General features: G+C 35.9%; 1 protein-coding gene across 5 annotated transcripts in view; it reads left to right on the top strand.

The window, feature by feature from the left end:
• Positions 1-19,330, top strand: part of CCSER2 (coiled-coil serine rich protein 2) — a 194,829-nt gene that overhangs the window by 162,155 nt on the left and 13,344 nt on the right. For 2 of the 5 annotated variants that reach the window (XM_030334535.2, XM_030334534.2), the window contains exon 10: positions 15,366-15,450. The exons of 2 other annotated variants lie outside the window; for them this stretch is intronic. In XM_030334535.2, the coding sequence (XP_030190395.1) occupies positions 15,366-15,450 (85 nt within the window). Of the gene's footprint in view, positions 1-15,365; positions 15,499-19,330 lie in introns of all 5 variants that reach the window. One more of the 5 variants, XM_030334533.2, reaches the window with a different exon arrangement.

Here is a 19,330-nt window from a genome sequence, read left to right as displayed (position 1 = left end):
AAGTTTGGTGATTTCAATAAGTGTAAGAAGTTCCATTTTCTCATCCTCATGGGAGTCTTTATACAACCTCTGTCTTTTTTGACCTTACTGTTCTGAAAACTGGCTATTAATCAGACAAAAGTAAATGGTGCAAAACAGTCCCAAGACATTGCTGAGTTAGTTATTCTGTAATTTTGGGTGAAATGAAGGTCAGTTTTCTAGCATAGCACTCCTAACAAACTTAGGCTTCCTTGTCATCTGTTATTATAGGAATCACCTGGCTTAACACTTTTGTCTTATAGTTATCTAGTTAACAAAAATCAGGGAGATTAAATCACATATTAAAGTTTCCATAATTAAATGGTGGCTGAGATACTACTCTAACTTTAAGCTACTGACTGCTAGTTCAAGGTTCCTTCCCCCAAAGGCCTTGAAGGATTGAGAGAGGTTTTGCAGATTGAATGGAAGTAAAGGTGATGAGGTAGGAAGATACATTTAGGCAGTAGTTAAGTACATGATTTTGGCTACAACACAGTTTTATTTATTTTAAGGAAATAGTTGAAGTTGGTGTTAAAGCCCATTTGAAAATAGAATTCAAATTTTTATCCAGGAATTACTGGAAAAGTAATTTTACTGAGTAGTATTTAGTTAAATACGTAGTTACATATATTTATTTACTTAGTTAAATAATAATTATTAGTTATTAACATTAAATATTGTATTTATTCTCTGATTTTTCTTTTTCTTTTGGACTTAGGATTCATTTGAAATAAATTATTTTAGAAACCATTTATTATAATAATAAAGATTTTCTTCTCTCTTCTAAAAGTTACACTTGATTCTACGTGTTCTTTTTTTAGAAGGAACCCAACATATTTAAACAAGATGTTGATGATGGGGAGGTACAATGGGATTCTTCTTTGGCAACAATGAGTTTGTTAGGTAGTGATTTGGGGGTATCAAAACATGTTATATTTAAAAATCTCCAAGGTAACATTTTTTTGATCTGGCTAAGCTTATGGAAGATTGCAAGTTATAGTCTGAGTCCTTGGTTCTTCACCATTCTGTGAATATCTTGGGAAGTTTAAATATGCTTCTTGACACTGTCTGAGTTAGTTGAGGATCTGAAGCAGAATCTACTTCAGAGATTTGTGCGGGATATGTAAGCATGTCCTCTGAACATTTCCTGGTATCAGAGGAAGAAATCTGGTTGTAGTAGAAAGCAGAGAAGGATGGTAGAGAAGAGAGAGATACTGTGTATAATACAGCCATTTATGAAGTGGAAAGAAACATGAAAAGAAATAGACACTTTGGGAAGAAATGAAGGAAAATAAAGAAGATGGATTTTAGAAATAGGGAGGGAAAGAAAGAAGGGAAAAAGAGATAAGAATGAGCTGTACCAGAAGATGGTACCTTCAAAGGAGAGCGGATAAGTCTGCTTTTGCTGAAATATTCTCATCTGAGGGACAAAATACCCAGATAAAGTGGTGAAACGGGTAATGTGGAAAGAACAACAATGTGGAAGGTATCTAATCACTTACACAAAAGTAGTTGAAGACTAGAAATACTAGTAAAATAGTGATTATGTTAGAAACCAAGATTAATTTTAAATCCCTAAACTTGACAAAAGTTTATTTTTAAAGATAGTAGGACATTATTGTATACAAGTATATTCTTATGAATAGCATTATCTTGGGTTGTTCCTATCATAACTATTTACAAAATAGAAAAGATAAAATTGGAGATCTTTATCACAGACCCATCACAAAAGTCATGTCAACCGTTTATAATTTTCAAAGGAAAAGTAGTTTGTCTAGTTCCTAGCAGCATGATATATGTAACTATTAGAGAACTCCACTCCCTTCCTTTTTTTTTCTTGCTTGGGAGAGAAGATGAAAAATTAAATGAAAGGAACATTACAACCTAAAGGTTTGTCTTAAGAGGACACTCTCCTAAGTCCTTTTTCTTTTACGCTATGCCTTCCTGATTTGGGAGTGGGCAGCATAATTATTAGTTAATTTTTACGTGAGAATAATGACCTGATTTTATACTTTGGTATGCCATTTTCTCCCAATTGGGTAAGTGTTATATTATTACTCCTATATATTTTTGAAGGGAATTAAAGGATTTGTTTCTTTGTAGAGTTCTTTTATTTATTTATATTCACTAATTGCTTATATATAACGTATGCCACTAGAAGTATTTTAAGTGAAATATACGTATACTTTGCTGTTTAAACAAATAATTAGGGGCGCCTGGGTGGCTCATTCGGTTGAGCGTCCGACTTCGGCTCAGGTCATGATCTCGTGGTCCGTGAGTTCGAGCCCCGTGTCGGGCTCTGGGCTGACAGCTCAGAGCCTGGAGCCTGTTTCAGATTCTGTGTCTCCCTCTCTCTGACCCTCCCCCGTTCATGCTCTCTCTCTCTCTGTCTCAAAAATAAATAAACATTAAAAAAATTTTAAACAAATAATTACAATGTGATCATATAACTATTTTTAAATTATTAATGTTAGTCATTTTTAGATATTGACCATTGAATATGGCCTGTGTTCCAGTGACCCAAATACTAACAGGAGCCACTTGTATAGCTGAGACATCACATTCTAGCTGCATGTATTTATGGCAACACAATAAGAATTCTATTATGTGTATCTTTACACTGATTTTTAAACAGTTACACTATAACTTTCGTGGACACATCTGAAACCATTAACTGAAAAATAGAATTGTTTTTCAAGGCTAAGAACAAATTAAATATGACTATCTTAGCAACTGAGTGACTTATCTAGTTGTAAATTTAAGGGTATCTAAATCTGTGCCCTCCAGTACCAAATGCCAGAATTATAAAAGGAAGTTTTAAAACTTTGTTTAAAGTATCCACTGATAGAAGCGAAGTTTACCTATACTATAGTTAAAAAAACAAATGATACCACCAAAGTTTTCTACTACTGGGATCCATTTCATTTGTGTGATATAGAATTTTAATTTACTGACTTGTACATCAAGGGTGTAGGCAGGACATAAAGAGATTTTGCTCTTAGAAATTTAATGATAGCAATTAGTGAGAAATGGATGATCCTATTAGGTTTCTCGAAGCAAATGATCAGGGCATCTGGGTGGCTCAGTCAGCTTAGCATCTGATCCCAGCATCATGGGATCGAGCCCCACATTAGGCTCCACACTGAATGTGGAGCCTGCTGAAGATTCTCTCTCTTTGGTCTTCTCTGCCCCTTTCTCCTTCTCTCTCTCTCTCTCTCTCTCTCTCTCTCTCAAAAAACAAAAAAAAAAGCATCTTGATCAAATCAGTCTTTCAGATGAAATTAATCAGGAGAAATTAGCTAGAGATGTAGATTAAGAGCATAGGGGGAAGGAAAAAAAAAAAAAAAAGGACGTTAGAGTGGGAGAGAGCCAAAGCATAAGAGACTGTTAAAAACTGAGAACAAACTGAGGGTTGATGGGGGGTGGGAGGGAGGGGAGGGTGGGTGATGGGTATTGAGGAGGGCACCTTTTGGGATGAGCACTGGGTGTTGAATGGAAACCAATTTGTCAATAAATTTCATATAAAAAAAAAAAAGAGCATAGGGGGGACTTGAGTGTATGGACAGAAATCTTTACTGATAAAGCTTTATCTACTAGGAAAGTTCACTGTTGCAGTGCCAAGTGCTACAAATCCTTTGGGAGCAAGTAAGTTTCCTAAGGAAGTTTCCTAAGCTCTCCCAGAAGAGGGAGAAATAAGCAAACTAATCATGAATCAGGAAAAGTTTTATCTCCTCATTGCTAAGATAAAAATCCCCCACACTCTTAACTTCAGGTGGAAGGTCTTGTGTGTTCTCACCTCTGCATTAAGAAAAAGCTGTTTGAAGGGAGAGCTACAAGTGTTCTGACAGAATTGGCTCACAGTTCCTTGCCTTATCCCACACAGAGTTCACACAAATGGTTGTTCTGTTTTTTAAGTTTATTTATTTGAGGAGAGAGAGAGAGAGAGAGAGAGCAAAGGAAGGGACGGAGGGTGAGGACAGGATCCCAAGCAGGCTTCGTGCTGTCAGTGAGCTAGACATGGGGCTCAATCTCACCAACGGTGAGATCATGATCTGAGCCAAAATCAAGAGTCGGACGTCCAACCAACTGAGCCACTCATGCGGCCCTCACACAAATGTTTTTATGTGAAGACTTGGTCTCAGTAGGCTTTATCTTGAGAAAAATGAAGTTGTCTCTAAAACCCTGAGTTCAGACACTTCTGTTTTTCAGGGGTTTTTTTTTTTCCTTATTTTGTTTTTGTTTCTGTTTTTTTTATGTCCCACCAATTTTAAAGTGTAATTAGAATATCATGCATATTATTAAACTGTTTGTCAGATATCCCAGGCATGTTTTTCTATAAGTAGATTTTATTTTTCCCTTTGGATTGAATATATTCATATGCATACCTACTGCTCTTAGTTTTTATACACAACCATTGTGGTTTCTCTAGCAGAAAGCATCTCATATCTACCATTTCGTTTTAAAAGTCATCAGAAGATTTAAAGTAGATTTCGATGAGCAAAAGGTACTTTCTTGGTTAGAGCTTAGGGAACTTCATGACTTCTTGGCATCAACTAAGACAGAATTAGGCACTTGCTGCCTTCTAGATTAGTGCCCCAGTAGAAATATACTGTGACCCACATTTGTAAATGTCCTAGTATCCAAATTAGAGTGAAAACGGAACAAGCAGATTTAATTTTTTTAAGTTTATTTATTTATTTTGAGAGAGAGAGAGAGCACACATATGAGAGGCGTGAAGGGAAGGGCGGAGAGAGGAGAGAGAGACAGTCTCAAGCAGACTCCACACTGCCACAGGGACGCTCTCAATGCGGGGTTCAATCTCACAAAACTGTGAGATCATGACCTGAGCTGAAATCCAGAGTCATACACCTAACCAACTGAGCCACCCAGGCCCCCTGTGGAATTAATTTTAATAAAACATTTTATTAACCCAAGAGTACTATTTGAGCATGAAAGCAATATAAAGAAGATATTGAGATATTTTACATTCTGATTTTTTATTTTTTACTGGTACTAAGTCTTTGACATTTGGGGGGTATTTTGCATTTAGAGTACATTTCCTTTCAGACCAGCCATAATTCAGTTCTGTGTGGAGGTCATTAGATTAGGCTTTAAACCTGAACTAAGTAGCAGGAATTGAGCAAATAAATAAATAAATAAATAAATAAATAAATAAATAGTACATTCCTTCAGCTTTTAAACCATAGAGCCATTTATTCATTCATTCAGTGAACTTTGATTAGTTTGTTCTATATTTCAGTCCCAGTGTGCTAAGGGTTTTGGATGCTAAATCAAAGACATTGCCTGATTCTTAGTTTATGATATTCATGAGCAGATAGCAAAGGACACCTGAGAGGACAGGAGAATGAGGCTCTTCTTCCTGGACCAGAGGATAGTGGACATGTGTTCCAGATTTGGGGACTAGACCTTCTGGCTTTCAACTCCATCATACAATTTCCATGACTAACGGCAGACTTCAGTTCAGGAGTGTAGTGTGTTCCAGCACTCACTGCTGGAACAGCTCCATGCATTTGGGAACTTGCTTTGCTTCTGCTGTCTTTTTGCTGAAGACCAGGTCTCTCACCCTTTCCTTACATCTTATAAATCCTAAATCTTCTAAGTTTCTAAGTTAGGTTCTTCTCTACAAGTTCTCTTTTGTTGTGGAAACACTACTAATAGATATAGAATCATGGGGAGCCAGTGCCTACTCTTAGTGCTGCTGCTTAGTGTTGCTCAGATATCTGTTGTTTCTGAAGTTGCCTGATCTCAAGGTTTAGTTAGTCGTGTATTTATTTTATAGCTAATTCAGTTGTTTACTGTTAAAAGGAGTACATAGTCTTTCTTATTTTCATACTCAGGGAAATTACCTTTATAGAGATGAGAATATCTTTAAACATGTTTTCTTTCTCTCCCTACCAATGTAATCAGCATTTTAAATAGTTTTCCTCTGTATTACTCTAAAGTGCATTATGGTTTTATTCTTCTCTTTTTTTTTTTACTTTTTATTTTAAATACTCACAGATTATAAAAAGTTACAAAAATAGTACAGAAAGATCCCTTGTATGGTTCACCCATTATCCCACAATGGTTACACTTTATGTAGTTACAATACAATATCAAAGCCAGGAAACTGACATTAGTATTTTTGTAGTTCTATGCCATTTTATTACTGCTTAGATTCCAGCAACAACCACCATATTTAAGATACAGAATTATTGTACCACTATGAAGTTTTGCCTTGTGTTCTACCTTTTAAGAGTCAGGACCATTCCCTTCCTCTACCATTCCTAACTCCTGGCAGCCACTATCTGTTTTTCCATACCTTTAATTTGGTGATTTCAAGAATTTTATGTAAGTGATATTATATAGTGTGTGACCTTTTGAGATTGGCTTTTTAAAAAATTTTCTAACATATTATTTTATTTTTTGAGAGAGCACGAGTAGGGGAGGGGCAGAGAAAGGGGGAAACACAGAATTCAAAGCAGACTTCAGGCTCTGAGCTGTCAGCACAGAGCCTGATGCGGGGCTTGAACCCATGAAGATCATGAACTGAGCCAAAGTCAGACGCTCAACCAGCTGAGCCACCCAGGCACCCTGAGATTGACTTTTTTCACTCAGCATAAGGAAATTCATCCAAGAAGTTGTGTCTATCAGTAATTTGCTCCTTTTTATTGCCAAGTAGTATTCCATGATATGGATGTTCTATAGTTTGTTTAACCACTTTATCTATTGAAAGACATCTTGATCATTTCCAGTTTTGGGCTATTACAAATAAAGCTGCTGCGAGTATTTGTGTAGAGGAAATTTTCATTTCTCTGGGATAAATGCCCAGAGTGTGCATTCTGGGTCATATGGTAACTCTGTATTTAGTTCTCAAAGAAACTCCCAAACTGCTTATCAGAACAACTGCTGGAACAGATTCTCATCAACATTGTATGAGAGATACAGTTTCTCTGCATATTTTTTTAAATTTATCTATTTTTGAGAGAGAGATAGTACGAGTGGGGGAGGGGCAGAGAAAGGGAGAGAGAGAATCCCAAGCAGGCTCTGCACTGTCTGTGCAGAGCCCAACATGGGGCTTGAACTCACGAAACTGTGGGATCGTGACCTGAGCCAAAATCAAGAGTCAGACACTTAACTGACAGCCTCCCAGGTACCCCTGGTTTCTTTACATCTCTATTAGTATTTAGCAGTGTTATTTTTTTAATTTTAGCCATTCTGCTAAGTGTCTAGTGATATATCAGTGTGGTTTTAATTTCTATTTCCATAATGGCTAATGGTGCTAATGTCTTTTGTGTATTTAACTTGCCATTTTCTTCTTGAAATACATCTTCATGTCTTCCCATTTTGTAACTCGATTTTTAATTTTTTTAATGTTGAATTTTGAGAGTTCTTGATATATTATCCAAGTCCTTACATAAGAGTAAAGTATGTGGTTTGCAAGAATTTTCCCCTTATTGGGGAAATCTTCCTCACAGAGTAATTTAAGAGTAAAATATCTTAATTTTGATGAAGTCCAATTTATGAATATTTTTTGTCTTTCATGGATTGTGCTTTTTGTGTTATGCCTAAATGTTTCACCAAGCCCAAGACGTTGAAAAGTTTGTTTCCATCGAAGATGTTTATACTTCTACATTCTGCATTTGAATCTGTGATCCATCTTGACTTAATTTTTATGTAAGATATGAGGTTTAGGTCAAGGTTCATTATTTTCCTTCCAGTATCCAGTTGCTTTGCACCATTTGTTAAAAAAGACTATACTTTCTATGGGGCACCTGGGTGGCTCAGTCAGTTAAGCATCCAACTCTTGATCTCAGCTCAAGTCTTGATCTTGGGGTCCTGAGTTTGAACTTGCATTGAGCTCTGCACTGGGTATGAAGCCTACCTAAAATAAATAAGTACATTCATACATACATACGTACATACATGCATACGACCCTTTCTCTGTTGAATTACTTTTGTGTTTTTGTCAAAAATCAGTCAACTATATACTTGTGGGGATCTGCTTCTGATTTCTCTGTTCCATTTATCTATGTATCTACCCCTCCACCAATACCTCACTGTCTTGATTGCTGTAACTATATAAAAAGTCTTGAGTGATTCCTCCTACTTTTTCTTTTTTATAATCGTTTATATATTCTAATTTATTTGCTTTTCCACATAATTTTAGAATTAGCGTGTGTTTATCTACAAAAATTCTTGCCAGGATTTTGACAGAAAATGTGTTATACTTAAATATAATTTTGGAGTTAACATCTTTAATATATGTTGAGTCTTCCCATCCATGAATAAGGTATAGCTCTCCATTAATTTAAATCATTTTTTATTTCTTTAACCAACATTTTCTAGTTTTTAGAATACAAGTTCTTCATATGCTTAGATTTATTATGTATTTCATCAATTTGAGTTATTATAAATGGCATTGTCTTTTAAATTTAAGTTTCATGTGTTCATTGCTGGTATTTAGAAATACAATTGATTTTTGTATATGGATCTTGTATCCTATGAACTTATTAAACCCACAAGTTCTGGGAGTTTTTCCTGTAGATCTGGATTTTCTACATGGACTATCCTGTCATCTGCAAATATGAACAGTGTTTTTACTTTTTGATCTATATATCTTTTCTTTGCTTGCATTATGCCACTGGTTAGAACTTCCAGTAGTAAGTTGAATAAGAATTATGAAGGTGGGCATTCTTGCCGTGTTCCTGATTTACGGAGAAAAGCATTCAGTCTTTCACCGTTAAATGAATGTTAGCTATAGATATTTGAAAGATGCTAGTTGAGGAACTTCCTTTCTATTCTTCGTTTGCTGAGAGTTTTCATCATGAATGTGTGTTGATTTTGTTAAATGCTTTTGCTATACTAATATATACGAACATATGTTTTGTTTTGTTGTTTTGTGTTTTTTTTTTGCTTTAGCCTACTGATTGCATTCATTGTTTTTGAATCAATCTTGTGGACCTAAACCCCATTTAGTCATGGTATATAATTCTTTTATGTATTTCTGAATTATTCACTGGTATTAAGGATTGTTTACATTTATATTTGTGAGGAGTAATTGTTGTTTTGGGGTGGGGGTGTACTATCTTTGTCTGGCTTTGTTTTAGGGTAATTCTAGCCTCATAAATGAGTGGGAAAGTATTTTTTCCTCTAGTTCTGTTTTCTGGAAGAGATTGTGTAGAATTGGTATTAATTGTTTAAACACTTGGTGGAATTCTCCAGTGAACCACCTAGGCCTGGAGATTTCTTTTGCGGGGGGCAGGGTTTAAGTTTATTTATTATTTATTTTGAGAGAGAGAGAGAGAGAAAGAGCATGAGCTGGGAAGGGGCAGAAACAGAGGGAGAGAGAGAATCCCAAGCAGGCTCGATATCACAAGCTGTCAGATCATGACCTAAGGTGAGATCAAGAGTCGAACAAACGCTCAACTGACTGAGCCACCCAGGTGCCCCTGGGGGAGTTTTTTAATTGTTATAGACCTATTCAAGTGATTTCTTTCAACTCAGATGAGTTTTCATAGTTTGTGGTTTTGATGAATTCATCCATATCTTCTTTTGTCAAATTTATGACTATAAAGTTGTGCATAATATTGTCTTGCCGTCTTTTTAATGGCTGGAGGATCTGTATTGATACCCTGTTTCATTCCTAATTTTGCTAATTTAAGTCTTCTCTTTGATATTCTTTATCATTTGCAGTGATCTGTCAATTTTGTTGAACTTTTCAAAGAACCAACTTTTTATCTCTTTGATTACCTCTGTTTTTCTGTGTTCAGTTTCAGTAGTTTCTGCTCTTCATTGTATCTTTCTTTCTACTCATTTTTTTCTTTTCTTTTTTTTTTTAACGTGTATTTATTTTTGAGACAGACAGAGAGCATGAACGGGGGAGGGGCAGAAAGAAAGGGAAACAGAATCCGAAGCAGGCTCCAGGCTCTGAGCCATTAGCCCAGAGCCCCGCGCGGGGCTCGAACTCATGGACCGCGAGATCGTGACCTGAGCTGAAGTCGGATGCTTAACCGACTGAGCCACCCAGGCGCCCCCTTCTTTCTACTCATTTTTGGTTTATTTTGGGTTTTTTTTCCCCAAGTTTCTTAAGGTGCAGTTCAGCTTGTTGATTTGTGGGTTTTTTTTTTTTCTCTTTTCTGTCACTACTTTAGCTGTGTTCCACAACTTTCAGTATGTGTTTCTTTTGTATTCAGTGTGTGTGCATGTGCGCACGCATGTGTGTTTAATTTCCTTTGAGATTTCTTTAATCCATGAATTGTTGAGTAACCAAGTGTTCGGAAATTTTTCTGTCATTTTTCTGTTTTGGATTTCTAATTTGATTCCATGGTGGTCAAAAACACATTCTGGAGGCGCCTGGGTGGCTCAATCAGTTAAGCATCTGACTCTTGATTTCAGCTCAGGTCACGATCCCAGGGTGGTGGGATTGAGCCCCACGTTGGGCTCCATGCTGAGCATGGAGCCTGCTTAGGATTCTCTCCTCCCTCTCTTTCTGCCCCTTCTCCATTTTTTTCTCTGTCTCTCAGTCTCTCTCTCTTTGTCTCTCTGAAAATGAGTATATAAACTTTAAAAAACAAAGAACTTCATTCCTTTAAAACACACACACATTCTGTGTGGGACACCTGGGTTGATCAGTCAGTTAAGCATCTGACTCTTGATTTCAGCTCAGGTCATGATCTCATGGTTCATGGGTTCGAGCTCCATGACAGGTTCTGTGCTGGCACTGATAGCATGGAGCCTGCTTGAGATTCTCTCTCTCTCTCTCTCTGCTCCTCCTCCACTCACTTTCATGCTCTTTCTCTCTAAATAAATATATTAATAAACTTTTTTTTTAATGTCCCCTTTATATTAAAAAAACACCTTTAGGGGCGCCTGGGTGGCGCAGTCGGTTAAGCGTCCGACTTCAGCCAGGTCACGATCTTGCGGTCCGTGAGTTCGAGCCCCGCATCAGGCTCTGGGCTGATGGCTCAGAGCCTGGAGCCCGTTTCCAATTCTGTGTCTCCCTCTCTCTCTGCCCCTCCCCCGTTCATGCTCTGTCTCTCTCTGTCCCAAAAAAAATAAATAAACGTTGAAAAAAAAAATTAAAAAAAAAAAAAAACACCTTTTGTGCAGTTTTTCTTTTAGTTGTTGTGGTTTGTTTTATCGCCTAGACTGGTAAAGGTGGTAAGTGATCTATGGACTCTTAAAAAGAATGCATATTTTGCTGTTGCTGGATGGAGTATTCTATAAACATTGATTAGATCCTGATTGTTGATGATGTCCTTGAGTCCTCGGTATCACTGTTGATTTTATTGTCTAGTTGTTTTATCAATTATTAAGAGAGGGGTGTTAGATTCTCCAGCTGTAATTGTGGATTTGGCCGTTCAGTTCTGTCAGTTTTTGTTTCGTGTGTTACACAGTTCTGTAGTTTGGTGCATATACATTTAGGATCACTATGTCTTTTTGGTAGATTGACCCTTTTATCATTTTATAAGGTAATTTTTTATGCCTGGAAGTTTTCTCTGAATCTTCCTTTATTTGATATTAGTATAGCCACTCTTGCTTTTTCTGTGAACATCTCTTAATGAAGCTATGATTGACACCAAGGAAAGTAAGAAAGCTATTATTACTCTCAAGATGCTTATATTTAATAGAAGAATAATAGAAATATTCAAATCAATATAATGAAAAGCAGAAGAAAAATTCCCTGAGACAAGTACCACCAAATGATGTGGGTGTTTATAAACAAGAGTGATCATAGTTAATTTAGGTAGAATCCAGAAAAGCTTCTAGAGAATGGGTTTGAAATGGGCTTGGAAGGCTGGATAGGAATTGGGCAGATGGAGGTGGAAAAGTGGAAAAGTGAAGTAAGTAAAATGAGTAATATTTTTTGTCTTTCTAGTCATAAACTCAAATGACAACTGTTCAAACAGTTTATTAAATGGGTGCCCCTTGGCAGTATCAGGCAGAGCTATTTATGTGTTTATTTCACAAGGTTGTCTCTCTTTCCCTCTCATGCTCAAACCTGTCCCACAGATGATGGTTTGTTTCTCTTGGGTGAGTGAAGATGGGTGTCATCAGTTTTATTTCTAAGATTCTTAGGTGCTTGTAATATGCATTCAGGCCTAATATTATAGCTTCATCTCTAGGTAAATACAGTAACTTCATTTAATGCAGTTTAAATCCATAAACAGTTATTAAGAGCCTGCTGTGTGCCAGGTAAAGAAGGTAGGACATTTAACATCCTTTAAAACTCCTGCCAGGTTTGGGGTGCCGGGGTGGCTCAGTCAGTTAAGCTTCTGACTTGGGCTCAGTTCATGATCTCATGGTCCATGGATCAAGCCCCTCATGGGGCACTGTACTGTCATAACAGCTAAGAGCCTGGAGCTTACTTTGGATTCTGTGTCTCCCTCTCTCTGTGCCTTTCCCTGGCTCATGCTCTGTCTGTCTCTCTCTCAAAAAATAAAGAAACATTAAAAAATTAAAAACAAAAAAACAAAAAACTCCTGTCAGATTTTTAGGTATCATGACAGATACTTACACTAAAAGTATTTCAAAGAAATAATGAATTATCATGAGAGACCATTTGATACAAAGTTGTTTCAAAAGCCATATATGTAGAATTATACAATTAAAGGATAAAAATGACTGGAGTAGGGATTAGGACAGGTATGTGAGTGATAAGAACTAAAAGTGAGAAGTTTCTTAGAGATAAACTATTCTGTCTTAGTCTGCTTGGGAAGCTATAACAGAATACCGTAGATTGGGTGGCTTATAAACAATAGAAATCCATCTCCCATGGATTTGGGGGCTGAGAGGCCGAGGATCAAAGACACTGGCAGATTCAGTTTCTGGTGAGGGCCTTCATAGTAGACAGTCATCTCATCATGTCTTCTCATGGTAGATGGGATTAGGGAGCTTTCTGTGTTGTTGTTGTTGCTGCTGCTGTTGTTTTTTTTAATAAGGGCACTAATTCCATTCATGAGGGTTCCACCCCCATGCCTTAATCACCTCCCAAAGTCGCTACCTCCAGATACCGTCACACTGGGGAAATACATCTCACCATCAAATTTTGGGGGAACACAAATAATTCATTCTATAGCACATTCCAGTCTTTCATCTTACAAATGATGAAACTGAGGCTCAGAAAAATCAGTGACTTTTTCAAGGTTGCAGGACTTATGGAAGATCCAAAGAAAAACACAGTTCCCCTGGCTCCCAGTTAGTACTATATTCACAGAACTCCAGAGAGAATTTATTTCTTTGAAAAGGAATCCCTGACTGCTAGTTTAGCTTATGTACAAAATCCCTATCTGAAAGTGTCTTTACCCAGAGCAGTGGCTGGCCTTGGTGATACTCATAGGAAAAGTGCATGTCCCTTCTTGGTTGAGGACTTGTTTTGTGTAAAGGTTTTGAACCAAAACATTTCTAAAACAGCAAAATAGAATTGTATCAGGTAATATTTTTGGAGAGCACTGGGGATCATCACCCTATTAAATATTTTGTAAGCTATTTTTGCAAACATCTATGGCCAAGTTAGTGGAGAAAAGATAATTTCAAAAGGTAGGATCTTATTTAACTAGGATATTCTAAAGATCATTAATTCCATGTGGTTCCTTGGAGCTGTTTTTCCTCTTCATTAACATAGAAAGTGGATCATTTTGTTTTTGTTTTATATGAGCAGTGTAGCTACGATTACTCTTAAATTTAAAGGAATACCTGATTATATTGAACTGAGCCAAGAAATATTGATAAACAAGTGGGAAAAAATTTATTTGGACTAGTGTTTATGAAAACTGTAAACACTAATAAACTATATTAGTAATCTTCTAATAAATTATTTCTCTGTCCAATTAATTGGTCTAAAATTATTCATACTTTCTTTTGCAAATTGAACTGGGTATAGTGATTTACAGCTCATTTTCCTTGATGATTTGTTAGTGTTTTAATAGTTTTATTTGTGGATGTAATTCAGTTGGTGAGGAGGCCAGGAACAGACCTGAGACCCAATTTTGTCCTATTTGTGGGACATTGAATAAATTTTTTCTTGCTTGATGACCCAAGTGAGGAGACTGAAGTAAATGCCATTGCAGGTGTATTCCAATTCTGATAATCTGTTATTAAGTAAATCTAAGAAGCCATAAATTATTCATTTTAAAAAGCATGCCTGCACTCTAGAAAACAGTATGGAGGTTCCTGAAAAAATTAAAAATAGAACTACCCTACAACCCAGCAATTGCACTACTAGGTATTTATCCAAGGAATACAGGTATGCTGTTTTGAAGGGACACATGCACCCCCATGTTTATAGCAGCACTATCAACAATAGCCAAAGTACGGAAAGAGCCCAAATGTCCATCGATGGATGAATGGATAAAGAAGATATGGTATATATATATACAATGGAGTATTACTAGGCAATCAAAAAGAATGAAATCTTGCCATTTGTAACTATGTGGATGGAACTAGAGGGTATTATGCTAAGCGAAATTAGTCAGAGAAAGACAAATATCATATGACTTCACTTATATGAGGACTTTAAGATGGAAAACAGATGAACATAAGGGAAGGGGAGCAAAAATAATATAAAAACAGGGAGGGGGACAAAACAGAAGAGACTCTTAAATATGGAGAACAAACAGAGGGTTGCTGGAGGGGTTGTGGGAGGGGTGGATGGGCTAAATGGGTAAGGGGCTTCAAGGAATCCTCTCCTGAAATCATTGTTGCACTATATGATAACTAACTGGAATGTAAATTAAAAAAAATAAATTAAAAAAAAAAAAGCATGCATGTTTAACCTGTGGCCTGTATGTCACATTCTTGACAGTACTCACTCTCAAAACATTCTCAGTCTTTTTAATGCTGTGTTGGTTCTGCTATCTTCAACCAGTGTTCTTTATTTTACCTGTTAATCTTCTGAAAACCTATGATTTAAAAAGAAGTAAACATTTTTTGTATGATAGTTTTTTTTGCTGCCTGATTTATATAATTGATGCAATTTCTGTGTTTAATACTTAAAAGTGTATCTCCCCTTTTAAATGCTTTCAAATTTTGCAAAAGACTGGAATCTGCTGTTGTAAAAAAAGCTATAATGATAAATGTAATGTATACCAGGAAGAATATATATTTTTTATTTCTTATGTGTTAACTATAAATATTAGGGGAAAATAATTTTTTAATATATGAAAAATACCTAATTTTCGATTATGATGTATTTTAATCATTTGAACTACCTATGTTTAAAAAAATGAAATCTGTCTTCTTATTAACACTATTGTTATTTTTTTTTTTTAAAGTATGACTTTGGTTTCTCTATTTTTCGGTTCCCTTTTTTATTATACCTCCCCACCCCATCTCTCTCTGCACAGGGTGGGTATTCTGCTCCCTCCTTCTCTCCTTGGCAGGGCTCCTTCCAGGGGATCCCACGGACTGTTCCGCCGCACCGCAGACAGAGTGAGTCTGTGTCTCTCACTCCTATCCTGCTCTGGCTTCCCCTTCATGGTATTGCCCTTCTGCATGACCTATCCCTTCCCCAGCACCCTCTCTCCTGTCCAGAGTGACCTGCAGGCATGTGCTAAATCAGCACTCCCTGGGCTCTCTTCTCTTAATTAACTCTTCCTTTGACTGCATGTGAATAGACATCTACTTAGAGCCTTAGGAAAACTACCCGAAGTTAATTTCATTCTAATACTGTTTAAACCTATTGCCAGTGACCCAGACCTGCTGACATGCATCTGCCTTTAATGTATTTTCTTTTTTAGTGACCTTGAGATATATGAATAACAATTTTTTTAATCTAGTTATGTTAAAAAAAAAAAAGTACACAGTTCCTACAGTGATATGGCCAGATGCATACTATTGAGGGAGCAGGCTTACTAGACCATTGCACATTTCTTTAAATATTTCCTAATCAAAAAACTTTGATTGCATTTCACTGTCATCTAAAAGAAGTCTTTTTAATCATTCTTCAAGGGTATTTTTTAACAACTAATATGGTTTTATAATTCATCCAATTGCTTTACAGTACAGAAGAAAATGGCTTTTGAATATGCATGATTTACTAACATTTCTAATGATTTAGTAATTGACTTAAGAAAATTTTTGTTTACATTAAATCTGCTTTCCTAAACAGTGTTTATGTTATATTATGTACTTAAGTACACCTGGTAAGTTGGTTATATTTTATCTTTTTTGAAAAGTCACCCAAAAAAAGCTAATATTAATGAAAAAGAGATATTAATATTGTCAATCAGTCACTTTTATGCCTTCTCCATGGATTTTCCCTGATTTTTGATTCACATCAATTTTTTTTTGTAAATTATCTTTATCCATGTGAAGTATGAAAGGTCCAAAAGGGAGAAATTTTAAGCAGTTAAAATTAGGAAATGTGATTTATTCAAATAAAAATTCATTTATGGGAATTTGGAAAATTATGAGGTATCAGCATGAATTTGAGGCAAAGGTTGAAGCTTATTTTTTGGCTATTAACATCGCCCTCCCTTCTGTGTTTTCTGTTTTATTTTACTTATTTCTTTTTAATTTTTTTTTACATTTATTTACTTTCGAGAGACAGAGCGTGAACAGGGAAAGGGCAGAGACAGAGGGAGACACATTATCTGAAGCAGGGTCCAGGATCTGAGCTGTCAGCACAGAGCCCGATGTGGGCTTGAACCCATGAACCGTGAGATCATGACCTGAGCCGAAGTCGGAAGCTTAACTGACTGAACCACTGAGGCGCCTCTGTGCTTTCTGTTTTAAAGAAAAATAGGATTGGAACTTGTGGGTGGCTCAGTGGGTTGAGTGTGCAACTCTTGATCTCGTTCTTGGTCCCAGGGTTGTGAGTTCCAGCCCTGCCTTGGGCTCCGTGCTGGCATGGAGCATACTTAAAAAAATAAATAAATAAAAATTAAAATGAGCACAAAGAAAAATAGGGTAGAAAAATAGGCTTTTATGTCAAATTATTTATTACCAAGTTAATTTGTTTAATTGAAGCACCAAGAAAAGGGATTTTTCCTCCTCTTCATCTTCCTCCTTTTCCATCTCCCACCACCTCTGTAGCCCTCCTTTTTCTTCTCTTTAAGTACTTTCCTTTCCTCTCTCCTCTATTTTGATACCACTAGCACATAAGAAATTACATTAAAATGCTAGTAAGCGAATCTGAATTTCAAAGGGCAACTATAACATGATAATATATTTTTAGGCCTGCAGCCAGTAAATTGCATGGTTTGACAGATTTATCTCAGATTAACATTTCTGCCTTGAATTTAACCCCTTGTAGTTCTTCTCCTTTCCTCCCACCATTTTTCTCCCTCATTCTCCTTCCCTTCAACTAGCTATAATACGGAATTGAAATTTAAGGTTAATTATTCTGTATTGCAAACAGAGGTTTACATTTGTTTTCAAAACATGTTTCTCAGAAACACTCATTTCACTAGTTTCTTACTTGTATAGCTTTAGAATTTTCTTGTCCCTCTGTTGAGTCATTTATTAGTCCTCCATTTTCAAATGCTTCTTCCTTTCCTCTTGGGTCAAAAGCTACCTTTTATTTTCTGACTATGAAGCAGCACTGTCTATCAACACTATCAAAATTCTGTCTTTCTGCCTTTTCTAGATCAAACCTTCTTTCTCTGCATCTTCAAATTAGTAAGAAGAAAGTTTTGGTTAGCCACCTAGAGGATAATACACCAATATTGGAGTTTTTTCTTGGGTAATAGCTAAGAGAACTGGCCCTGAAACTTGATCATTGAGACTTGTAAGACCCTATTTGTGGAAAGTAATAATTAGAGGACTTGTTCATGGCTTTTGATATTTCTTACTGAGCTGGGAAGGTTCCTTTAGAGGAAAAATATGTTCTAAACTACTACACTGTTTTGGATTTCCTCTGAAAACTAAAGCAGCTTATTAATAAAATATTATTAATTTAAAATTTTAAGAATATTTTAAATGTCTTTAACGTATAGGATTTCTGTAGAATATGAAATATAGAATTATGTAAATTATAAATGATAAAATACAAAATTTAAAATTTTTTTAGAAATTTTAGAATATTAAATTCTTTTTTTAATATAGAAAAGGAGAAGGGTATGGAATACAGTGGTTTTTATCAGGTTTTGGAATAGATCTCCCCCTTCCTTCACTAAACTTATATTTATTGAAATAATGTTTGTCTCTGTGTCAGTCAGTATATGATTCCTAGGGCTGATTTTTGAAGAGACTAATTCTGTAAGTGATGGTAGATAGTTGAGAGAGTTCTCCTTTATTATAATCTCTTTCATTAGTAAGTTCTTTCCAAGGCCCTCTTGAGCATCAATATAAGTAAACTGCCTTTTTTTCTAAACGCAGAAGCAAGGCAAGCTTGGCTGTTAGTCTCAGGAAGGACAATCTGGTTTTCTTTTTGTTTTTAATTAAGAATAGTAGACCTTCCAGCATAATGAGATAGCCTGTTCTGGATATGTGGAGAGTGAAATAATTAATGTTTACAGGGAATGTTTAGCTCTGGTGACTCCAGAGAGCTGCATTGGCCAAGGATGTTCTTGCTGAATTTAAGGATAAGTCTAAGAAAATCCTGGTGTGTATATATGTGTGTGTGTGTGTGTGTGTGTGTGTGTGTGTGTGTACATACACACACATATATATATATTTTCTTTCTCAGGAAATTTTGACTTATATTTCTTTTCTTGAGTATATTACTAATCTCAACTGGATGATGCTTCTCTTCCAATTTCAAATTAAATTTTTCTCTGGGTTAGTAGAAGATATCTACACTTAGACATAGAAGGGGTCTTCTTATTGTCTTAACTTCCTTCAGCTTTTGTCCAAATATTTTAACTAATACTGGTTTCGTCTTTTTAATTGCCAATTGTGTAAAATTAAAATGATAAATAACCCACCTCATAGTAGGAACATTTAATCTAAAAAATTGCTTTTAGCGAGTAAAAAGCCTTAATGGTAATCTCAAGTAGCACTTCTTGCCAGAGCATATGCTTTTAGGAATACTTGACTTTTCAAGAAGTATGTTTTGAAATAATGTCTATTTATTGTCATGCCTAAAAAGACTGTTGAATTAGCTCTTTAATATCTTGGCTTGAAAGAATTTACAAATCTTATCGACCTAACCTTCCATGTGCAGTAACTTAGATGAGGCAAAATTTGATTTTAAATAACAAAAATAACATAAGTTTATATATATGTGTCTTCATAGCTCAGCAGTTTCTTGATGTAGTGTTAGTATTGCCTGATTTCTAAATTTATAGTATAATAACTAACTATATTCTGCCCAGAATAACATTAATAATGATGATTACATTGTCTTATATCCTCCTCCTCTTCTTCC

This window comes from Lynx canadensis, chromosome D2 (genome assembly GCF_007474595.2).
Source record: "Lynx canadensis isolate LIC74 chromosome D2, mLynCan4.pri.v2, whole genome shotgun sequence".
Classification (NCBI taxonomy): domain Eukaryota; kingdom Metazoa; phylum Chordata; class Mammalia; order Carnivora; family Felidae; genus Lynx; species Lynx canadensis.
This window is presented reverse-complemented; position numbering and strand designations above follow the sequence as displayed.